Source organism: Mercenaria mercenaria, unplaced genomic scaffold, assembly GCF_021730395.1.
Source record: "Mercenaria mercenaria strain notata unplaced genomic scaffold, MADL_Memer_1 contig_4359, whole genome shotgun sequence".
Classification (NCBI taxonomy): domain Eukaryota; kingdom Metazoa; phylum Mollusca; class Bivalvia; order Venerida; family Veneridae; genus Mercenaria; species Mercenaria mercenaria.
In genome coordinates, this window is record NW_026462580.1 from 4262 (window position 1) to 30134 (window position 25873).

At 36.1% G+C, this 25873-nt stretch overlaps 3 protein-coding genes across 3 annotated transcripts; 2 read left to right on the top strand and 1 right to left on the bottom strand.

Moving 5' to 3' along the window:
* Nucleotides 1-263: 263 nt before the first annotated feature.
* LOC123527469 (glyoxylate reductase/hydroxypyruvate reductase-like) lies at nt 264-7838 on the top strand. The gene is made up of 3 exons (XM_045306937.2): nt 264-877; nt 5551-5721; nt 6360-7838. The coding sequence occupies exons 1-3, from the start codon at nt 673-675 to the stop codon at nt 6953-6955; spliced, it is 972 nt and encodes a 323-aa protein (XP_045162872.2). The 5' UTR covers nt 264-672; the 3' UTR covers nt 6956-7838.
* Nucleotides 7839-9566: 1728 nt separating this feature from the next.
* On the bottom strand, nt 9567-10943 carry LOC128553825 (uncharacterized). Its single transcript, XM_053535012.1, has one exon. The coding sequence runs from the start codon at nt 10941-10943 to the stop codon at nt 9567-9569; it is 1377 nt and encodes a 458-aa protein (XP_053390987.1).
* Nucleotides 10944-11263: 320 nt separating this feature from the next.
* Nucleotides 11264-12808, top strand: LOC128553826 (uncharacterized). Its single transcript, XM_053535013.1, has 2 exons — nt 11264-11486; nt 11697-12808. The coding sequence occupies exons 1-2, from the start codon at nt 11264-11266 to the stop codon at nt 12806-12808; spliced, it is 1335 nt and encodes a 444-aa protein (XP_053390988.1).
* The last annotated feature ends 13065 nt before the right edge of the window (nt 12809-25873 follow it).

Sequence of the window (25873 nt, forward strand, 5' to 3'; positions counted from 1 at the left end):
CTTGAGTGCGGTTTTCAATGTGATAACACCTTGAAACGTCATTGTGGTAGTTTATGTGTAGGTTGAGGTTGGACAAGGGCTAGATCATTGCAAATAACATCCTGAAAAGAAATTTAAAACATTCTTAAACTTAAACCGGTATAAACTTACAAAACGCATAAATAAACCACTGTAAAAATAACGTAACGATTGTAAGTTCAAGGTAGGCTAAAAAAAGCGTTTTGATTTTATTTTTAGAATTTATGTAATAGAATTACTAGTACATGGTCATGCAATTAGAACATGTTCTCTAATGTGGACCGTGCAAGAATTTACATGGTTGTAATCAATAACAATAAAGAGAAACAATGTGTGTATATATCTTTTACAGATTCGGAAAATGCTTTTTGCCGATTGATCCACTGTGCTTAAAGAGAGTTCACTAATATCGATCGATTAATTTAGCAATACGGAAGGAATCTTTCACCAGTTAGTTTCAAGAGACGGTGGTTTTAGTCACGTCTTAGAAATTCGTGTGGTATATTTCATCACGGTCATCAGGAGTGGAACTATATAATAGATATTAATTTACACTATCGATATTAACGTTTAAAGGAAAACATACTTGACGTTCACGCCTATGTGAATAAAAAATATTTTTATTCTCTCGATATTTTTTTTTTCGAAATTAACATGTGTATTCAAAGAAAAGTGTTCGTTACACGGAGGGTTCCGCAACCCGGGATCGAACTTCTGGAAGGGGCTGGATGTAAGGTTGAATTCTGGGACAGCGATGAAGCGATTCCAAGGGAGGAGCTTATACGGGGGATATCCGGTGCCCACGCTCTGTTCTGTATGTTGACGGACACAATTGATGGCGAGGTGCTGGATGCTGCAGGTATTTATCGGACTTAGTTTAATATGTCGTCGATAGGGCTATGCGGGAGTTTACCAGACCTTATTATTTAATTAATTTTGATTAAAAAGCAAGAAAATAATTAACAAACCTGTATGATTTTTGTATATAATTTCATTTCTATATATTATAAGATCTTAATAACATATCTGCATATATCATGGCAGATCCTGGTTTGTAAGAAACGACGTAATTAAATTTAATACTATAGAAATGATTTCGACGAGCCATGAGACAAGTGGTTTTCAGCTTTCAGGTAACTAAGTTAAAAATCTCGTACCCCATCTGATCCCTAGTTGCCGATCATCATCTCTCAAATCAAATACGAAGGAAAACTATTTATAATGGGTGTATTTATCCGTATGATGATTTTTAATGCATTCATGAAGATAGAAAAAGTAGTTTCTCTATTTGTTCTAATGAAAAATAAAAGTAAGACAAATAACGTAACGAAGAAATAGGGGTACACCTCGAATTGGGCCTGTCTTTTTGTTTTATATACAATTGAGAATTTGATGTCTTAAAATTTTTCAAGGAATGGGTCTGTCTCCTTTTACAAGTTCAATTTAGAGTGTATGAAATTTATCAACCATTCATGTGTGTAACTCTCAGAGTTCTCGTTATAGATTACTAATCGTTCAACTATGTTTAACCCTTACCCTGCTATATTTCTATAATGGACAGGTCTTTCATTCAATTTGGACAGCATATTTTATCTTAGGTTTTTTCTTCGGATGTTGAAAATCCCCATCAAATATATCCATTTTTATGTAAAATATTAGTTACACTGCTTGCCGAGCCTGGTATGGATTTTCGGGGCAGCGTATATCCCGTATCCTAACGATTTTATCTTGACGACTGCTATTTACATCTTCGCTGTTATTGACTAAATTACAGAGTAGACTGGAATCCTGGAATCTTCTCTGGTCATCATGCTTTGATTATAGTTGAATGAGTTGATTAACACCAGCAATAAAATGTAAAATGAACTGTATTTTGACTGAATCACAAAACACAGAAGCTCATTTATACAGGTTATGAACTTTGATGTTTCATCCTTTCGAAAAATAATCAAATTACACGATGTCAGAAATGTCTTAATATTTCGGCTTTTGTCCTGTTTCCTGTTAATTCCTTTATCTTGGAGGTAGATTAAATGATCCTACAGCAAACTACAGTCTTACAAATATTAATGTGTTAATTCCTTTGCTTTACGATGATTTAACTAAAACAACATTTCAACCTGGTGCCAATCGCGGCCGTCCCTTACAGAATAACTGTTCTTCTATTGTCACTAACTTCACGAACCTAATTTAGATAGGAGATCAAAGCATGGAAAATACTGGGGGACGGATTGTCTTGAAATGTATTGTTTCTGTCAGGTCCGAGATCAGCAATGCCCCTTTTTTGTTGCGAGTGTTGAACTAGTAAATGTCTTTTTCGGTTGTTTTTACAACAGTGTAACCATTTCCTTGCCAAATTTCTATGTTCATTGTGAATTTAATGACTAGATATGAACAATGCAGACTATCATTATCAGACTGCACAGATGTGCATGTAGACACATACACACAATTTCAAAACAATCATAAATTTTGCAATAACTATTGGGCAAATATACATTAAGGTCACTTATTATAGCAGGGACGATCAGACTTTTAAGAAATACACATATAACTAATAAACATGTTACAAATTAAAATAGACTGTAATAGCCAAATCATTTGGGCATGAAATATTTTGATTTTGATCTAAAAATAGGAATACTTTTACAGATTTAGCGACAGTCAAGTAATATTGTATTCGGCAATATAACAGATTCCTTTCTCTAAAAATTTCCAAGTATCATAAATCATTGGAAAAGTCTTTGACTTCTTTTGATTATCAAAAGCATCTATCAAAGTTCTATTATTCTATTTCGATTTGTGTTGATTAAAAATAACAAATATCCGAGCTTTTACTTCCCCTACATTCTGAAATTTTAGTACAGCTAATTTATTTGTGAATTCCATTATGAAAAGTCCGTCATCCAGCGATTATAAGAACACTGTCTGGTATATAAAGCGTGCTTAGTTTATTGGTCGGCGGACACATCGTCTGGTCGTCAACGCTAATCATCTACATTCAATTAAAGCGCGCAGTGAAGCGTGGTGATTTCAGTTGTTAGCTAGAGCTGATAATCTGACTTAATTCAATTACGCTAAGGATGCGGCAGCCATTTTGTTTTTAATCAAAATTCATATCTGAAATGTAATAGCATGATATGAAATATAGACCTTTTTACAGGGAGCTACTTCCTTGGCAACGGGAAACAATTTTCGCGCATGCGCATTCTACGTAGGGCAAAAAGACATGACTGCACAGTATAAATAACGTTAGAGTTACATTGTATTTTAATCCATTCGATCAATAATGAGTTTGTTTTATAGTAAATATCCACCGTAAGGCAAAGGAAAATATATGTACATATTTGCAAACCAATAGATTTAACTAATGTGCATTATCATTGATGATTTTGGATTAATGGACTTTTTATTCGGCACTTATGATCTCGACAAATTTAGGTTCAGTAAAATGAAAAAAAAAAAAATTCCATGAATAAAAGTAATAAACAAAGATTTTGTTTTATTTCCTAACGTGATCTCACATAACTTACAACGTGTCGCAGTTACCATACATGTAGTTAAAAGTCGAACTTGAAAATAAAATGTTCAATTAACAAAGTTCAGCCTATGGTTTTATATCCAATGATACTCCAATGGGGATCAATTCATTCAGTATTCAAAAATAACAATAATCATCTTAAAAAAGTTATTTTTTATTTCTGTTGTTTCTAAGAATTTGAAAGTTTTTTTTTTGACATCATCAAAGTGGCCGAATGGTCAATGCAGCGGTAAGATTTAATAGAAAGGGCGGGTAGCGGGGATATATTTATCATATTTATTCTAAATCACGGATAATGACTTCTTTGCGCGGTACATTTTCGATATGAAAATGATCCAGCATGAAAACATAAAAAAAAAAAGAAAAAGAAAATAGAATTTTATATCAGGCATTTTCCTGCAGTGTGTAGTTATAGTCCTTGAGTTGATTCATATCTTACGAATTTAGATTTTTTTGTAACTACAATTACATCTTTTTTAAAAGGAAATTTCCATATATAGCATAACATATATTCTTATAGATTTTATGATACTAGATATCACGTGAAATGTTTATTTTTTGATTCACAAAACAGCTGCGCCACGTGATATATTTATCCGTGTGCGTTCTTTATTATGGCATTGATGACCGAAAGCATTAATGTATATCACATCAAAGCCAGCTTATTTGCTTCAGTAACTTTTATAATCCACCCTAATTAGGGGACACTCTCGAAATTAAGTTACGGTCTTGATTACCCAGGTGACCTATGTTTTATCATGTCATTTGCATAATATTACGCAATGATTTCCGGTATATCTCTTAAAATAGCAACCTCAGTGACATGGAGCTGCGACATGTCATTCAAGGCGGAGAAAAATGTATGTGGTAAAAATAGATATTATGAAAAAGAAAATGAATTTTTAAACGTAAGGAACAAGTTTTATATTTGTATGTGTGGGAAAAACTGGAAATGCTTGTTCTTTTCTGACGAAAATAAGAATAAAGCGGACTTTTCCGGTAAGATATGTTTAATTAACACACATGTCTTTAATCAAAGTATACTGTATGATAAATTACTTGAATGAAATTATCTTTATAATGACAAAACAATTCTTAATATGATAATAATTTTATGTAGGTTTTCTTATGGTTGAGAGTTCTTTTGCCACACGTAAAGAGCGCATGCGCGTTAAAACCAAAACATCCTCCCGTTAGCATAGTTACCAATAACTTGTGTAAAATCATCTATATCCTGTCTTTACGTCACGTCTCTTGACCAATAGAAATGCAAAAATCTTGTAGGAGGAAAGATAAATTGTATATATAGAGCTACATTCATAATTAAATGTTTAACTTTAATGGTAGTACACATTCATACTGCGTTTAGCTATACTTGACTGTATTAATTGTGTCCTATTTTAAATCTAATGTATAGTATTGGTAATACATATAAACTTTGTTAATTTCGTGTTTATAAAAACTGTAAATTGTAACTATCGGAATCTTCAAATACGAAGGTTGGGTCTAGCATACGTTTGAAATGTCGACCAATAGGAAATATTTAAATCCTGACTGTACTCGTATGATTAATTAAGATGATTGAAAAATGCTATTATTAAACAAAACTATTAGTATTACTTAACGTTGAATCGTGATTGCGTTTGCAGTAAATTTCAAGTAAGAGTGATACAAGACAAAAGAAGAAGTATCTTGTGTCTATAGTATTGTTGAATGAAAGAGGACCATTGTTAACAACTCTTATCGTTCAAATAGTTCAATACAATACATAGGTGATCGTCTTATGTATCTGTTTTTTTGAGTATGCCCTTTTAGTTCAGTGGCATAATTCATGCTCAGATCACTTCATATGACAGCCGTTCCAAATAACGAGACGTCGTTAGTATTGGAGAACAAATTTTTTCATTATTTGGCAGTATTTCAAACCTGTGAGAGAAACATACATGTTGATGAATGTATAATAGTAAACGACTTGTTTCATTTATTTTCAGGACCAAATTTACAGGTTGTAGGCACGATGTCTGTAGGATATGAACACATTGATCTAGAAGCATGTCGTGCACGAGATGTTCGAGTTTGTAACACTCCGAACGTGTCCACAGACAGTGTGGCTGAGTTAACAGTGGCACTGCTGTTGCTCACTGCTCGGCGATTACTGGAAGGTAGGTGTCTGTGTTTCGTTGATTGGCTTATGCATTTTATTTTATTGTGGGCTTAAACGTCGCACCGAGACAGTTAGTTTTATGTCAGATAGTGACTTTTTAGCTTTGATGGTGGAGGAAGACCGCAGATGCCCTTCTGTGTATTATGTCATCAAGGGCAGGCACCTGGGTAGAACCATTAACCTTCTGTTAAGTCAGCGACCGTAACCACTCTGCCACGGCAGCCCCTGTAGTGTTTCTGGATTCATTACTAATACTTAGTACCAACTTTAATTCCGCAAGTAAGATTAGGTAGGTCCCTACTGAACCTCTTTCGACCAACACTTCTGAATCTTCTTTTTGTAGTTTATCCCTTAACTTGGTTCTTATGTTTAAATTTGATGCTTTTTGCTCGGTTTCTATGTTAGAACGATAGGCTCCAAAAATTAACAGAGTGCTAGGTTTGTAATAGTCCCTGCGTATCATAAATGTAAATAAGATATCTTCTTTTGGACAAGGGCATGTGATTGTCAGGTATTCTATAAAAATGATAATTTTCGCCTTAGGAGTTAAAGGGTTAATTTGCAAAATAATGTTTAATGTAAATGTAAAATATTTTAATTCTCTGTTGTAAACTAAATTTTCCTTCCATTTGTCAGGGGTTCAAGCCGTTAAAGATGGACAATGGGGGAAATGGAAGCCTATGTGGTTGTGTGGTATGGAGCTGCCGCAGAAAACAGTTGGAATACTAGGACTCGGACGCATCGGGTTTGGCGTTGCTAGGCGACTGAAGCCATTCGGAGTCAAAAAAATTGTGTACCACGACGTTTGCAGGGTAGGTTACGCAGACGATATCGGGGCTAGTTTCGTAGAATTCGATAAACTCTTGACTGAATCAGATGTTATTTGCATTTGTTGTAATCTTACACCACAGACAAAACATAGATTCAATAAATCTGCTTTCAAAAAGATGAAAAAGCACGCCATATTGGTGAACAGCGGAAGAGGCGGGGTGATAAAACACGATGATCTGTTAGAAGCATTAACTTCCGGAGAAATTGCTGCGGCCGGATTGGACGTTACTGAACCAGAACCACTTCCGGCGGATCACCCGCTTGTACATCAACCGAATTGTATTGTTCTTCCGCACATGGGAAGTAACACTTGGGACTCTAGGAATAGTATGTCGGAAACAACCGCAAATAATATATTATCAGTATTTAATGATCAAACTGCCATTGGTCTAGTGCAGTAGAAATTTCTTCGAATAGTTTTACTTCCATGGTGTTTTGTCGTTAGTATCAATAAATACTGTTGTTTCTAAAATTGATACTAGATTCATTTCCAGCAGAGTTGTTTTTAACACTTATGCTAGATTTGTCAATTTAGAAAATAAGCCCGTAATAAATTTCGACAAGGAGGCGCCTTCTATTAGGTACGCCTAAAAATGTCTCCTATGGAGATGACGTCGTTAATTCAGGATTAGTTGTTGCATTAGCTGTTGGTTTAGAGAAGAAGAATTGTACAAAACACGAAATGATTTACTTTTAAACTTTTTTTCCATTTCTTTTTAATGCAGGTATATAATCAAAATTATAATATTACATTGTCAGCAACTTAACTGAAAAATGCAAATATACGGTAATATGATATTTGAAATGATCTTCTTCGCGCAAAATTAGTGAATGTAAATTTTTCTTTCTTAAAAATACATATTGGAGTGCAAGCCTATACAAATTGGTTTTCGAATTTATATGCTTCAATACCCTACGAACAATTATTACCGGGAACTATGACAACTCACGCTTTTAAATAGCCAATGAAAGTCAAGTGTTTCTTCAAGTGATAAAAAGTACGCCAAATCAGAGTCAAAATGTTAAGAGGTATTTTGGGGAATTTCCACTAGGGTTCAGATTTTTTTTTGCCATGTTATAGAATGCAGTGAACTACAGTATCTTCGGAAATGAACCTATTTCGAACATTTCTTCAACTGATGATGGCAACATTTTGATAGAAGGAAACGATTTAAACGCAAAAATTGTGCAGTCAATTCAAAATGGTGTTACTATATTAACACGGGTAGTTGTAAAGGTTATCACATTCTATTGTTTACACTGGTAATAAAATTTGTTTGCGGTTTCTTTGTTTCTCGTTCCCCTACTCCCTCCTTGCTCTCTATAAAATAAAAACACAAAGATAACTGAAAATGTAAAGTTAAGTTTGAGAAAACCTCCACGCAGTGTCATAGCTTTGTTGAATATTTTAAATCATGTAACGAAAGGTATTTTCAATAATTATAACCTTTCGGTTCCAGGTGCTTTTTACGTTTTTGTCAGCATTATGATATTGTCATTTGCTGTTTGAACTTTGAAAGTTAGTAAGTGAAACGGAGTGTCCTGCGCAAACCCTAGATTTCTGTCTCAAATTTTAGGGTCACAGTTGAAGGTCAAAGGTCATGTCAAATCTTGTCCGGGTTTTCAATTTGCTATGCATAATGCAAACTTTCTTATTTGGCATAAATGTTTGCCTCAGTGAGTCAGTGTCGCATGCAACCCCAAGACCCCTTGTGGGGATGTATAGTGAAGAAACAAACTGCGTTGTGGTTTCAAGATTCGACCTTTACTATATGTGTTATGTGTAACTACAAAACAACGTTACGTCGGAAGTGACGTCAACGTAAGCGCGGTACGTCACGTTACATAAGGGCGCTATAAATATGTTATCGATTCCCGACATACTCGGGGCCGCGAAAAGTAATCAGAATAGAATAAAATATTTTAATAACATAATTACCTTAAAGAACCACTATTACTTAAGAAACATTCTTACGTAAATCACATCTTACATGGAACACAGTCTCTGATTCAATTATCAATTTTCTTTGAATTTTCACATTCACTTCATGAAAGTTAATACACTTCTAGAGGATACAGTTTCACAATTGCGCGATTTGTAAGTCCATTTTGAGTTCGAATTTTAGCACTTCGAATACGTCCATCTTTTTCTGGAACTAGTTCTTCAACCACAGCAAGTTTCCAAAGCAAACGAGGAACATCGTCGTGGACCAACACAACGTCTCCAACAGATATCGTCTGGTCATTTCTGCCTGTCGTCTTTCTGTTGTTATCTCGAACCAGTAATGCCCCAGTAAAATCTACTCCTGTGTAGGTAAACGGCTTGACGTCAGAAACTCTGCTCTTTGGTAGTGGAGGTGGATCAGGTGATGAGTATGGTTTACCAACGATCTTCTTACAACAGGTACATTTACGTAGTATGACCTTCACATTTTGACGGATAGACAGAATCCAGTATTTCTGTCTTAATAACGTGATAGTTGAACTAACGCCGGCATGTAGTAATCTTGATTGTGCGTCCTTGATAACCAAGTTGGTGAATGGATGTTTAGCTGGTAACAGGTACGGGTACTTGGTCATTTCGTCTAGTGGTGCATTGTGGATACGTCCACGGCACTTCAAAATTACACTGTTGAGAAATAATTTAAGTTGTCTAGATAGTGGGAGTTTGTATCTCTTGGTCTGTATATCTTTCACTTATGCTTGATAAATAGACATCTGGCAGCTTCGTATGCACACCTTCTCTGCTCTGTGAAGTTCCTCTGTAGTTAAAGTTTCTTGACTTCCAGTGGACCTCCCGCCTCGACAGTTATCAATGAAACGCAGTACATAGGCTGTAACTCTGAGTAACTTTGCCAACGAGCTGAATCTTGACATGTCGACAAAACTGCTGTTGTTCACTGGTAAAGCTGTATTATCCGATTTGCTAGTAGGTACTGGATCTGTAATCGTTGCCATAGTAACATAAGTATCTCTTTCTTGCCAAACTGGCCGACTGTCATGTGTAGTGAGCTATTTAGGTCCGTAGAACCATAGATTACTGATTTTGAAGTGCGATGTAGAAATTCCTCTGGTGAGTAAATCTACGGGATTGTCCTTCGTCGGGCAATACCTCCATTTCCGGTTTTCGGTCAGCTCGTGGATTTCAGTCACACGGTTCCTAACGAATCGCTGGAGTGTCTTGGACGACTGGAGCCAGTACAACACAATCTGACTGTCTGACCAAAGGTGTATCTGTATTATGCTGGTGTTCTGCTTCAGGTGCTTACAGAGTCTGGAACCAATCACTGCAGCCATCAGCTGTAACCTCGGTAACGTTAACTTTTTCAACGGAGCAACACGCGTCTTAGCCATCATCAATGTAGACTGGTTGTCTGTGCAGACGTATGCCGTAGCACCATAAGATAACAAACTAGCGTCGCAGAATATGTAAATACAGGTGTAGTTGGATGTATGCGGTGTATTCTCAAAGTAGTATCTAGGATACGTAGTGGTTGTCACTGAATTCAAGTCTGTAATTAAACTACGCCATTTTTCTTGTATGTCGTGCGGTAAGGGCATGTCCCATTCAAACTTCTGTTGCCATAATTCTTGGAGAAGGAGCTTCGCTCTGATGGTAACTGGACTAAGTAGACCTAAGGGATCGTAGAGTCGAGACGTATGCTGCAATATTTCTCTCTTGGTAATAATTTGGGTAGTTGGAATGTTTTTCACTGGATACAGTAAAACGTCACTCTCTGTGTCCAATCTCATGCCGAGTACCTTAGGGCATAGATCTGAATCTAAGACTGAATCTTTGATTGCTTGCACACGTAGTTTGTTACTGTTAGAACTCCAGGACCTCAAGTTGAAATCTGCAGACGACATTAGCTCACGTGACTCGCTGTAGAACTGTAGAAGCTCATCTTCCTGTTGGAAGCTTGAAATAACGTTGTCAACGTATAGATCTTGTCGTAAGTACTCACTCGCCTTCTTGTCGCTGTTGAGTTCAAGGTGCTTCAATATTGTTGCGCTCAGAATGAAAGGTGATGACGTAGCTCCGAAAAGGACTGCACGGAATCTGTATGTTGTCAAGTAGCTGTCTGGGTTGCTAGGGTCGCTGAGCCATAGAAATCGCGTGACATCTCGATTCTTCTCGCCTAGACCAATATTAAGAAAAGCATTCTCTATGTCTGTTGCTATGGCGTATCTATTCATTCGAAAACGAAGTAGAATTCCAGTCAAATCATTCATTTCAGGTGGTGTAGACAACAGGCAATCGTTCAAACTAGGCTGGTCACGTGACTTACAACTGCAGTCACACACGATACGGATAGGTGTTGTGTTTGACTCCTTCTTTACGTGATGATGTGGTGTAATGTACAGGGTGGGTGGGGGTGGCGTCTGCATCACATATCTCAATAAATCCGCGTTTCCACTGATCGTCTATGATTTGTCCATATTATTCAGTAAATCCGGTTCTGTTGAAAGTCGTCTAATTGTGTTCTCTGTACGTCTCTTGCAAACTTCGTAGTTGGTACGAAGCACGGGGTGATCTTCTTTCCAAGGCAGCTTGGCCACATAACGCCCATCTTTGTACGTGATACAGTTTTCTTTATAGCTGTTTAGTATACCGGAAGTAGATGTTTCAGCCTCATCTTCAGATATCCCCATTGATATATATCTCCGACGAGTTGTCACAGTCGGAGAAGACAGCCCTGCTCGAAATCATGGAGGAGAAGGCAGAGATCATTAAGAATCCGAACGAGAAGATTGTAAATCATCCAGATGTTGACGATTTGGAAACCAAACTGGTTGATAGTGATGAATATTCCATTGACTTACGTTTGAAACTACGGAAACTGAAGGAGGACATCAAGTCTTGTGACGCTAATAACGGCAGTGTGATCCGTGATTCGCAGGATTTTAACGGTAGTGCTAGAACAGTATCAGGTGAGAACGTTTCTCATTCTAGTAGATCTATTCATAGAGTACAATCTGATAATTCTTAATTTCATTGACTACCTAAACTGAGCTTACCGACGTTTGATGGAAATGTCGCACAATGACAATCATTTTGGGACTCCTATGAGGCTGCTGTACATTTGAACCAAACTCTGTCTGATGTTCAAAAGTTTAACTACTTACGTTCCTTACTGCAAGACACTGCATCTACCGCCATAGCAGGTTTTCCACTGACTAAGGCAAATTATCAGAATGCTATAGATTTGTTACAAGAAAGATTCGGACAATCTCACAAGATAATAGATACTTACATGCAGTCACTTCTAGATTTGCCGATTCCAGACAACAGCGTGGCGAGTGCACGCAGATTTCATGACAAAATGGAGAATTACATCCGGGGATTAGAGTCTTTAGATGAATGTCAGAACTCTTACGGAGATTTACTTGTACCTATAATTATGAATAAACTTCCTGCCGAATTACGACGGAATTTAGCGCGAGAACACGGAAACGCACGATGGCAACTGCAAGATTTGAGAGCAGCTATAGCCAGAGAAATTAACATTTTAGAAGTGGGTCAGACCGACGACAATAGAGAACCACACGTGCCAACGGCGTCCTTATTCACTGGAACCGGAAAGAAAAAACATATAAAGAATCATCCGCACACAACTAACAGTAATAACAGTAAATCAAAGAAACTGTGCCTATTCTATGGAGATCAACATACGTCCCTAAACTGTGAAAAAGTGAAAACCCTTGATGAAAGACTTTCTATCGTAAAATCTAAACGCCTATGTTACAACTGCCTGGGAAAACACCAAGTTTCGGATTGTCGTTCCAAATTCCGGTGCAGGAACTGTCGGCAAAAACAACACTCCAGTATTTGTGACCAACCATCATCGGTGCCAGGTTTAAATCCAAGTGCATCGCCGTTCGTGAGTTCTACTTCCGGTCCAACGGAAACGCAGGGAACCGCTATTCAACTTCATTCAACTACACATCAAAGGTCGAAAATTCTACTCAAGACTGCAGTCGCTCAAGTAAGTTCGCAAGATGATATTACAACTGCTACAAACATATTATTAGATGAAGGCGCGCAGAGGTCTTTTATTACAGAAGAGCTTGCTGAGAAGTTGAAATTAAAACACACCTGTTCGGACGCTATATCTTTAGCATCTTTTGGTGGCAAATCAGAACAGTGTCGTTATATAACCACGGGCAGAGTGTTTCTACACGTCGGACAGGGAGAGACCATACCGTTAGACGTACTTATTGTACCGACCATTGCTGTGCCATTACCAAACTAACAGCAAGAAGTGAAATGCATGAACTATATTAGAGGTCTTAAACATGCGCATCCTATTTCTGACGCTGACGACGATTTCGAGATATCAAAACGTTGGAAGTGACGTCAACGTATGCGCGGTACGTCACGTTACATAAATGCGCGATAAATATGTTATCGATTCCCGACACCCCTACCTCAAAGTTCAATGTCATACTTAAAGGTCAAAGGTCAAAACTTAGTGCTGTTAGTCCTTTATACATTTGGCGGACTCGACAAGTTGACCAAGGTCATCTAGTTTGAGTGTAAGAACAATTCAGAATTGCCATTGGATCCTTGTATGGCATACAGAAGGATAATTAGCTGATATTTTCACCCGGCATGAATAAATGAAGTATAAATTTGAAGTTTAGAAGAGATGGAACCTGAACATTACCATGCACAAATCATAATTTTACAAGGTCCTTTTTATAATCATTATACTTCATATACACTTTCCTTATTTCTATGTTTAAGACATTCTAAGGAACAAAGATATTGCGGCTTCTTTGGTGCCATGCATCAAAAAACTCGTCTTGTATTTTCGTTCGGCAGTTTTGGATTCTTTGGACGTAGATTGACCTAAATTAGTCACGTGACATATGTTTACTCACATGTCAGTTAATGATGTTTTCCCCTTTGTCCCTTATTCAATCGTACGGGTTAAAGTTTAATAACGAAGGTTAATAAGGTCACCAGGGCATTCGCTCCCATCCCAGGGCCTCTCTCGTCCCAAACACCTTCTATCCTTTGAAACATGACCTTAAAAGTATTAATAGTCAAACTGTTTATTATTAAAATAAAAATACATTTATGTAGCAGACAATGTTCACTTGCTTAACTGTTATAGAAATTCCGTTTCATGTGAAAAATGTTACAATTCATGTCGCTTATACTCAGATGTTTCATAATAATTGAATCAATAAAGTTCTGTTCTGTTCTGTTCCTTAGATAAATAACGAAAAATGCCGGAATCGCATTCTAAGGAAACGTTATTTGCCGATTGTTATTACAGGTCCACTACCTTAACATGCATTCACTGATGTGTTATTCATAATTAAGAATTGTCAATTAATGAATAAAATGCACCGAAAACGAATGTTTAACATAAAAAAGATTGGTAAATTTGCCAGCTGTGAAAGAAAGATGGGTGGATGGGTGAGTGGGTTACTAAAATGTTGTAGTTTCAATAAAACACATATCTTGTTAACTACGATCACAGTGTAATTTATATCACAGCCAGGCTTATTAATACTACGTGTACATTTATATTTTGGAAACAAATGTTTTTTTTTAAATAAGAGACTTTAAATTGGAAGCAACATGTATATATTATAGCGGTGTGTAGTAATCTAGGATGACCAAGAAAGCTAGAAAGCTTTTTTCCAATGGAGTCATTGAAAGAAACAGTTGTTAATTATGCTATATTCAAACATCATGCTGAAATTGGTCTAAAATGTATACATGTAATATATAATTCCCACATCGTACTGTCATTCATATGTTCCAGAGACTATAAATGTTTACGTCTTTGTGATAGACCTTCATATTAAATTTCATAAAACTGCATTTCTTAGATGAAAAAGTATTCTGCATATAAAAATGAAAATAAAATCTATTGCACACAAAGCATACGGAAGATATATTTTTTATATCAGGTTGTGGTTGACTGCAATATCTACTTCCTCCTTGTAACTTATTATACATGGAGTGATACTAAATTATCTTCATTGAAATCATTGTTATTTTCGCAATAAACTAAATATGACACGTGAGAATCCTAGCGTTGACTGCAAGTAAAACTTCCGCGTCCAAAATTCGTGTCAAAAACCGATAGGTTTCTACGTACTTACGGTTAGAAATGTTCGTTATGTTGGCACTACGTTCAGTGTACTGCTGTTCACCCGTTCGATATCACATTTCAAAAAGATTAGTGACATTTGAAATTACATGTACCAAGCTACAAGATGATACTTCTAACTTGTATTTCTACTAATTGCAAGGTCCATGATATCCACGTGTGGGAAAAGTTATATACAAGCACGAATGATAAAACCGCAGAATATTGACATCAGAAGGGGTGAGGCGGAATTTAAGTACATTTTGTATTTTAAAGACTAGTAAAGAATGACTTTACTAGAGTGTGAACATGGTGAAATATATCACTTTCTCATTGATCAAGAGCACATAACTCTGACCAACTAATCACTCTGTACGCGTACTTGAAATTGAAAGAGATCTTATTGATATACACATTTTATATGTGTGATGAAATGCGAGGAATGCATAAACCGGTCATAGATATCTGACGATGCACTTTATTTTGAGAACTTAATGTAAGATACGATTGTATTTGTGTATTATGATTGTATATGTTCCATTCTTGCTTAATACAGTTTGAGCTCATCTAAACTCGTGGGGAGCTTTTACGATCGTCGGATGTCCGTCGTCCGTACGTCCACAATTTCTTTAAAGAACATCGACTCCTAATTCGCCAAGTCACTGTCAATCTGGACTTCACTGGAATATTTCATCGGTAGTCTTCTACCAAGAAACATAAAAAGAATTCCATTCAATGCATATTTCTGGTTGCCAAAGCAACAAAAAGGTAAAACGTAAAGATATTTTTGAACCTCTTCTTGTCTAACACCTCAGAACATAGGGCTTCGATATTTGGCATGTAGCATTTTGCAGTACCCAATGTAGGGTTAACGCACGTTTTTTTTGTGTAACAACATCTGCAGAATCCCAAGGGATTGGTTGGTGCACGAGCCCGTAGGGCGAGTGCACCAACATAGCCCGAGGGATTCTGCAGATGTTGTTTCACGAAACAAACGTGCGTTATCGCTATTCTTGCATAAAACACAACTTAAGTGCTGGAAATATCGAAAAAACAAGACTATCCAGCTGACATTAGCCGATCGAAGTCGGCCGTTTCAGGTTGTTATGGACATATGTTTTATTTATGCAATTCTAGGGCATACAGAAACAGTGCGTATTTTATACATGTCGAACGGACATTCTTGTTGTGGTAATTTCTTTTATATTAAATATATGTAAAATAAGCATGACTTCCCCTTTTTCCGATATATCGGTAGGAACTTTAGCTTTAGAGGCTCGGAATTATGAGAAAAGGGCATAACCCTACACGGCATCCTGTCTTTACACAATTTGCAGGTGAGGTGCCGACAGAACACAATTCTGCTTGGTTTAAATTAATAGTCTGCCCCTTACGTTTTTTAAATGTAAATATTATCGTTTAATAGAAACTGGTATCAATACCTATATTCTTCATGTCGTTAAGAATGAAATCTCTAGGCCTATAACTAGAAAATTTTGCTTTGCACCCCACCCCATCGCGATCAAAGTTTGATAAACACAAAAATTTGAATTTTTCCAACATCGATATAATCAACTTAGATTGGATTTATAAACTCAAACATGATTGGTGAGATCTACAAATAAATTGAAAAATATATAATAAATACCTTCTGTTCATCAAATGTTCATTAACTGTGGAAAAATCCTTCAAACTTTACGCTTCGTCAATGTTTATGCTTTACATTACACACCATCACTGTATCAGTAGACTGCATAGATGTGTAGACACAAACATTTTTTTTAAAAGTTTTAGTGTAAGATTTAAAGTTAGCATGTCAACTTTCTCGACTCAAATTAATTTGGAAAACGAAATTGTATTTTTGTAAATTGTTGTTTGCCTATCATTTTCAGGGATTAAATCGCGGCGTGTAAACTTACTTTGAGTTTAATACGCGTAATAATACAATAATAAGGAACGTCAATTCAGTCGCGTATCAAGAGAGGTAGCGCTTATTACAAGTTAAAGTAAAGTTAGGTTGAAAAATGATATTTTTAATAAATATGCAGATGAAAAGATTTCATAAATCTCGGACCTTTCGACTTCGGCCAAAATTTATTCGGGATCCATAATTTGCTTACGTTGGACCCACAACAGCATATTCAAAACGTTCACCAACAGCGCGTGCTCACGAGAATCTCCTTGTTTGTACACGTTTTTTCCCTGTTTGTGCATGCCCAAAATCGGCAAAAAACAAAGGTTTTATGCAAGAATACAAGTTTGTTCAAATTATGCCCCTTGGTTCAAAATTGGTCCTGCCTAGAGGTGCATTATTAATTACATAGACGAATAAAGGAAAAAAATCAAGGCCTGGGGATTAGATATTTAGCATATAGCATGGTGTAGTGATCCTCTGTCAATTTTGTTCAACGGCCTGGGTTTCACTTTCTTTAATATACTGATAAAGGAAAACAATCCTCTTTTCTAAAGCCTCAAGCCAATAAGATTACGTATTTTGGCGTTTAGCTTTGTATATTACCAAGTTTATTCAAATCATGCCCCTGGGGTCAAAAATGGTCCTGCCCAAGTGTCACTTGTACTTATAAGAAATACTTTTTCGTCTTCCTAAGTCTTCTACTTAAGCTACAAGACCGATTACTCAGTAAATCATTTTGTATGTAGCATCGTCTAATTTTTCTATACAAAGTTGCTAAAATCCTGCCCCTAGGGTGAAAGGTTACCACAGAAAAGGGTTATTTGTTTTAGATAGACATTTTAACAAAACTTTGCAAATTTTCATGTCTTAAACCGCAAGAGCTTAGATATTAACTTTGGTATATAGCATTATATACAGTGGAAATCATGCCTCTGCCCTCGGTTTGCCTTATTTTACATTTACATATACAGGAAAACTAATATAAGAATATCTAGTCTATTTACTGTCTAGAACTGCAATGCCATAAAATTAGATAATTGGAATGTAGCATTGTCTAGTAAATATCTTTAAATTTGGTCAAATCATATGTCTTTTTGATCAAACCTGGCCATGACCTGTGGGACATTTGTTTTATTTTTACCTTACCATTTGCTCAATTTAAAATTAGTTTATACATTTGTGGGGGAGGGTGGGGTCAAGGTCAGTGCTACGATGATAATTGGACTATATCAACATGTACCCGCTTATGTCAGGTGAGCGATATGATGTTCTTTTAGTTAACAAATATAAACACGTTTAACACTGCCAGATGGAACAGTTGATAAGCATATAAAATTGTTTAACATTCATATTATTAGTAAAAAGGTTTTTGATAATAAAATGTAAACTATAATTATAATGTGCCACTATTAACCACGTAGCGAATCATTATACTAGAAGATGTTTTGTCACAAAAACATATGTCTCTCCCCTATGTATACCTGTAGCTCTGGTGGCCGTTTTGTGCATCAAAGCAGAACGTGTCGGCGATGAGCAAAACTGGGCTTGATACGTTCTATGCATTTTGTTTGCATTTGCACATTTATTTATAGGATCATATCTTAAAGGAAGTCCTTCTAATACAAAACAAGTACATTCTTTATCTGAAATCCGTAGAGGACAGATCGTTTACAAATATTCTAAGAGAAGAATACGGCGGAAAACTGCAGTGCTACTGTTTTTGAGAATTCATAATTCAGATGAGTATACATTATATATTTTCTTTAGATGTCTGCGCTTATAATTTTGATTGAAGATTTTTCTGTTTATACGGCATTTGAATATGTCCTCTGGAAAGGAATGGAGACACGTGTTTTGTCGTACAGCCAGCAAGATATTGGTTATTTGGTATTATTCAATCACTGACTGAATCAGTCTGAAGTGAATATTATTTTAAAAATAAACAGGCATAGTGAGCTGACAAACACTCACAGGGAAAACATGGGTGTGGTCGAGCGTTTTTGTTTGCATGTACATGCGCTTGAAAAATGCAGTACGTTAGTTCCTGTACATTATTCTCGGTCATAATCACGGGAGGGGATCCAACATATGTATTCCCAAATGGGCACCTCTTAAATTCATATGTTGTGCTTCCGGTAGTACATATGTGGTAAAAATTTCGCAGAAAAACAGGTGAGGTTTGTATTTGTGATTGAATTCTGCGGAAATGACATTGTTTTGCCAAAAAATCGCGATGCAGTGCAACCGAGTATACATTAACTAGCACGTAAGTGCATTTACCGTACCTGTATTTGTGGAAATGACAGAGAAAAACGTATCCTCCGTGAAGCGGTATGACTGAAAATTAGAAACATTTTTATCAAGAGATGGAAATATGTTGTAATTGCCCTGCGCTTGCTTAAATTTTGCCCTCGAAACCTTCCGTATGCAAAACCCCACCCAGAAAAAGAAAATTATGGTGATCACTTTGTTAGAAAAATGTTTTGGGGCGAAAAACCGAATGGGATACATATGTTGTGCATGGGATACATATGTGGTGCATTAGACTTTTTAGAACTCCACAGATCTTGAGCTTAAATGGTACCTGGGTACAGAAACGAACTGGAAATACTTGCCAAGTATATGTCACATTATTCCAAAAATTATATATATGTATATTAAAGGGATAACATATTAGAAACGAGCACAGCACAGCATGTATAGTTTGGTGTATAGCATATTAGCTGCCGATACGGTCTGCGTAATTATATGTTATTCAACCTAGTGTTCTTTTCCTGTTTGTTTTACTCGTTCTTGTGCGCCTCTGTATATATCTTAGGCGGTATTTTGCATCGTTAACTGTGGAAATTGTGTCTTTGAATCATGTACGTGAACTGTGTTATAGAGCCAAATATCTGTGTCTCGGGCAACGGACTCAAAAAAATAAAATGTAATAAATACTTTAGGGTCTATTCAGGAAGTAATTTTGGTTTGCCCGATTCAGAACTATTTGCCCGGCCGCTCCAATACATCAGATATTGTGGACCTGGCACTTACTTGTGTTGAACCACGCAGTAACTTCGCAAGCTAGACCTATATAGTTTGTGGCAATATAGGAGGGAGGATTATGATATACTGCAAGGTATCAGTCAAAAATTGTGTGAATATAATTGAGCATGGTCATTAAATTATGAAATATGTCCTGGGCCCTTAATTTGATTAAGTTACCTACCAGACGCAGCTATGTTCTGATTACTAGTATATAACCGAGTACCTTGCAGTATATCCTCCCACAAACTATGATAGGCCTAGAATGTGGAGTTGCGGTATACATGTAACAACGTAGTTTTACACAAGTAAGTGCCAGGGTCCACAATATCATATGTACATGTAGTGGAGAGGCTGGGCCAGTAGTTCTGTATCGGGCAAACCAAAATACCTCCTGAAACACTCTGACCGTAAAGTATTTATTACATTTTATTTTTGAGTCCGTTCGCCGAGACAGATATTTTACTCTATAACTCAGTTCACAGACAGACAATTTCCACAGTTAACGATGCAAAATACGAAGATATATAGAGAGGCGCACATGAATGGGTAAAGCAAACATGAAAAGAACACTAGGTTCAATAACATATAATTACGCAGACCGTATCGGCAACTAATATACTATATACACCAAACTATACATGCATATTTCCGACATTCACAGGTCAACACACATAAGCATCGGATTTAGGAGAGATGCGTTGACTCCTGAGTGAAAATGTTCTACAACATCTAATATAAGCTTAAAGCTGTGCTCGTTTATAAGTTATCCCTTTCATACACATGTATATAATTTTTGGACTGATGTGACATATACTTGGCACATATTTCCTGTTCGTTTCTTCATCCAGGTACCATTTAAGCTCAAGATCTGTGGAGTTCTAAAAAGTCTAAAGACCACATATGCAGCCCTTGCACAACATATGTATCCCATTCGGTTTTTCGCCCAAAAATATTTTACTAGCGAAGTGATCGCTAAATATTTTTTCTTCTGGATGGGGTTTAGCATACGGAAGGTTGCAAGGGCAAAATTAAGCAGGCGCAGGGCAACTAAACAACATATTTCCATCTGTTGATAAAAATGTTGCTAATTTTCAGTCATACCGCTTCACGGAGAATACGTTTTTTTTTTGTCATTTCTAGAAGTACAGGTGAGGTAAATGCACTTACGTGCTAGTTAATGTATACCCTGTTGCACTGCATCGCGATTTTTTGGCAAAACAATGTCATTTTCACAATATTCAATCACAAATAAAAATCTCGCGTACTTATCTGCGAAATGTTTACCACATATGTACTACCGGAAGCACAACATATGATTTTAAGCGGTGCCCATTTGGGAATACATATGTTGGATCCCCTCCCGTGATAATTATTTATGAACTTAAATCATATGTATAATATGCAAGTACTGGTTTCACCCGAGGTGTATTGAGGTTTATGCATTTCTAACGTACATTGTCTAGAATACACGTGTTGCAGAAATATTTTGTAACATGATTTAGTAACGTTGGAATGAATCAAAGAATTTTGCTTTGTAGCCTAATATAATTTCAAAAATTTACAAACTATTACGTCATTAAATCAAATAGAAATATACATATGGTTGTTTCTTTACAATTGTCAAAATTATACTTTAAATATCTTGCTTCAAACGATAAAAAGCATGCTGTATATTCTAGTTACAGCTTAACAGATCCGATAAGAAAGGAGCGACATACACTTAATTGTTTCTATGCCGTTTTTAACAGTATTTCAGTTATGCAATGGCGGTCAGATGGTTGAAGCGTTCGTAGAGACTGCATAGAGGAAAACTGACGCAGTTCTGGCCTGTATGCTTTGATGCGGATAATCCATTACGTCAACAACTGCAACACCAGAATTAACACAACAACAGCGACCAATTTCTTGTATAAAGGGCTGCAGAAAACTATAGTATGTCATCAACCGGCTATTCTCCTAATGACTTCAAACAGTTTAGCTATAAAAGCGGCGTGACATGGTTGGGATCGGCAGCTATTGTGGCACCTTGCGTTGAAAGGTAACTGCTCTACCTGGTTCTATTAGATCCGTTTTATCTAGGTCCAATGCATGCATTACTTAACTGCCTGCATATAAAAGAATAAGTTATAAAATTCATTGATATTGAAAACGAAATATCAAGAAATACCGAAAAATAGGTGTAAAACCGATTCGAATCAGTTATGAGAATAATGATAATAATAACAATTATAATAACAGTAATGATATGAATAATAATTTCGATAATATGAATAATATGAATACAGAGCTAGAGGACGTCACAGGAAATTGTTCAAGCATATACTGTTTATGACGTAACAAGTTAGTGGCAGTAAGACTCTTCTAGTTGAAAGTCTTTGGGCTATTGGTTTCCTATTCGTCCGTCCGTCCGTTTGTCCGTCTGATGTTAGATAATACATTTTAACTGAAACCTCTGAGGGTATTTTAACGAAACTTGGCATGGTAATATGGAACTTAAAGAGATTATGCATGCCATTCCATTACTACGTCAAAACGTTACTGTGCAGTCGTGCCTTTGGTAATTTAAACTGATTTTATAAAAAAAAGGTACACGGATGGATGTTATCGTTGAATCATGAACATAATTCATTTTTTCTGCACTTCACCGTTCGTACGTCCGTCATTTTCATGATATCTATTTTAATAATGGACATTTAATACTTCTAATAGAATGTTGTTTTTTTCCCGTCCGTCTGGTCGCGTATATAACGGTCAAGTGCAACAGACCGATATAGTTATAATCTTCCTAAGTAAAGCAAAATATTTTTCATTCTACCTAGCACATACTTACAGGGCTCTATAAAAATTATTCCATTGCTTCCTTTGTCTGTCCGTTTGTATGTACATCTGTCCTACCATCATCAGTTATGTAACAACTTTAAGGGCAAAAGGTTTCATGATGACCCTGGCTGATAGTAATATAACTATTGGATAATATGTACATATGTACATGTACCTGAATGAAATTGTAACGTTAAAAGATATACAATACGTGAAATATGCAGCGAGTTTCATAGATTTTGATACATCTTAAAAATTAAGGTACTATAACAAAAGATGTTTTCTAGCTGTAGACTTAAACTGTTTGTCAATGATCTGCTGTACCTATTAAGTAACGTGTACTTAAAATTCACTGCATATCTCGTTTTGGCGAATTTTATTTTCATAAAATGTTGAGTGGCCCTCAATACACGTAATGTGCATTTCGGTATGGCATATTGTAAATCTTACTAGTATTAAAATCTAAAATGCATTACATTCGTTGAAATATATAGTTATCATCTCATGTCATAGAGATCTCTGAGAGCATCTTTGCCTCGTTTCTCATTAGTGCGATTTACTAGAACCTACAATTTCATTTTATTTCTGGTATATTCTGCGCTTATTTTCATAGTTTTCTGCACCTTCGCGCTACTTTGTTGCTTCCATGCATTTTAACTGGAGCTTTGTCCTTCATATTTCCTCATCATTTTCTTATATACCATGCTATATATTTACAATATGCCATAATTTTCATTTAAAAATTTATAATAAAGTCACGGCCTTATCCCACATAATCTTGTTTTGTTTTTTGTTACATTACTTGGTAATTTACCCTTGTCTTAAGAAGCGATGAACTCCATTATGCAGTCAGACCCGTACTGTAGACAGCCTCCAAATACATATAACCTGCTTACTAAAGTCACACTTTACCTGTCTTGAAAAATTCAAGTTATCACAAATACCAGCATATCAGTCCCCAAGGGAGGTTTTGCGTTCAGTTTTTATGGTATATATCTATATATATACCCTAGCACCCACCAATAAATTAAATAAGTTTGCAATGCCTTATATACAAATGGTATAAGTTAAAGTCAACGAAGCCGATACTGTTATAGTCGAGATATAAGACAATTAGATTTCTGATCCCATTAGTAAAATTAAAACATACGCCGCATTGCTTCTAAGGCCCATTTCTTTTAATTTTTATATAAAATGAGTTATATTGATTAGTAAATAAATCGGTGAACACATTGACCTTGTAATAGCGTAGACGACTCTTTATATTAGGTGCGGATTTCAATCGATCGATTGTTAAGTGTATTGTACACTTTATTTGGCCTGTCAAAATTTGTTCCCGGCTTTCATTATGTTCTGTTCACCCCTATATAAGATTAACATGAAAGCCAGAAACATGTTTTGACAGGTTAACTAAATAGTACAATAATATGTATAATGTTATTTAAAGTAGTTTTAGCCATTTTGAAAATTTTTCAGGCGTTTGCGTTGGAAATATTTTTATATGTGTACGTGCATGTAATATTAGTGATACATGAAAAATATTCAGGCATTCAGTGCAACATTAATTTTAACTTGCTATTTTATATCAATTAAAACAAACTTATATATCTAGATGGTTTGTATTTTTGAGCATGATGTGTATTAAGTGTTTGAAAAGTAACATTTGACTCTACAGTTAAACAGGAAGAACACAGACCCCACAGGAATAGTCAAATTCCAAGAACACAGTTTCTGTCTTCCTGACTGAAGGTAAGAGTCGGTAAATACTAATCACGCGTAGACCTGTTTTTCCACAATTCATCAAATAAGCTTTATCAGTCGATCCGTATCAATAACCTTTATATGCATCAATCGATTTCCTAAAATCCGGTATTATTTAACTTTCTATTCTACTTAATATAGTTATTACCTTTGGCTGGTGCACTCGAATTCAACCACTGTCCACTGAATAAATCTGACTTTATAAATGATCAAAATGAGCATTTTGTTTCTTACACAGACCACACATGTAAAAGATAGTAAAATATAGCTGCTGGGTTTGAATGCATGTTCAGAAAGAATAACACATTTCATTCTTTGGGAGGGGAGAGGGGTGCCAGTTTTCTAGTTAATATTTCCGCTTTTCTTAACACCTAGAAATTGATTAAATTAGAAAATGTACTTCTCGAATCACTTAGGTAGAAATTAAAGTTAAAATCTATTATGTACAATTTATAGTTCGCCTCATTTCACTGTCGAATTTTAGTTTAGTTTAGTTGTTTTAGTTTGCTGTCTGCGGAAACGTACGGTGTGTTTCGGACATGCTTTTACTTTTTCAAATATTAGATTAATTGTCTCTAGCGCACAATGTCTTATCTCGAGCTCGCGACATCTGATCTTGTGCATACAACATCTTATTTCGTCCGCTCCACATATCATGTAGTGTGCAGGACATCTTATTCCAGACACTGGACGTCATAGCTTTTGCCCGCAGCGTCGCATCTCGTGCGCACGACATCTTATCTCTTGTGCTCGACATCTTATCTCGTGTGCACGACATTTTATCAAGTGTGCTCGACTTATATTCTGGTGCACACGACAACTTATCATGTCCGTGCGCATGACATCTCATTTCGTGCATTTGACATCTTACCTTGCGAGAACGACATCTTATCTCCAGCGAACGACATTTTTCATATTTTAAATCATTTCTTTCCATAATTGTCTATTTACAAACATTGTGCATATAAATTTGCATGAATCATAATACATGTATATATAGTCGGCAACTAAAATATAACATATATATTCATTACATAAAGCTAGAATCACACTGCCCCGGGTGGACTTGCGGGTAACCTCGGATTCCCATCCCAGGATTTCTCCGGATGTGTAAGGAAAAATGGGTTTTACGATTTTTTTTACGTTATACATCTCTAAATCAATCGTAACTGAACCTTAATTAATCTTATTAGAACAGAAATAAAACCGTAATAGCTAGTATTATTTCATCATAGTGATTGTCTTACGGACTGTTATGATCTTTTAAGATCTGTTACGATCTTTTCAGAACTACACCATAACAGATTTATTACGGATTATATATATCATCCATGGCAAAATTTTGAGCATGTTCAAAACGTTGCACCCTTGCCCCCGGATACCCCCGATTTCTGAACGGATACACCGGATGATTTACGAACGAGTTTTTAGTTCTATGGATATGTTACGGATGCTTTCCGGAACTCATCTGCAAGCCCATCCGGGGCAGTGTGATTGTAGCTTAAGATCATGATCATTATGAAAAAGAAAAACAAGTGCAATTAATGTGTAAGTGTAAGTTTATTTGTTGTCGTTGTGGGTGGGTGCGAGCGTTAGTGCGTGGTGTGCGTGTGTGCGTGTGCGTGCGCAAGCGTGTGTGTGTTTGTTTGTGGATTTATTTGTTGTCGTCGTGCGTTTTATGT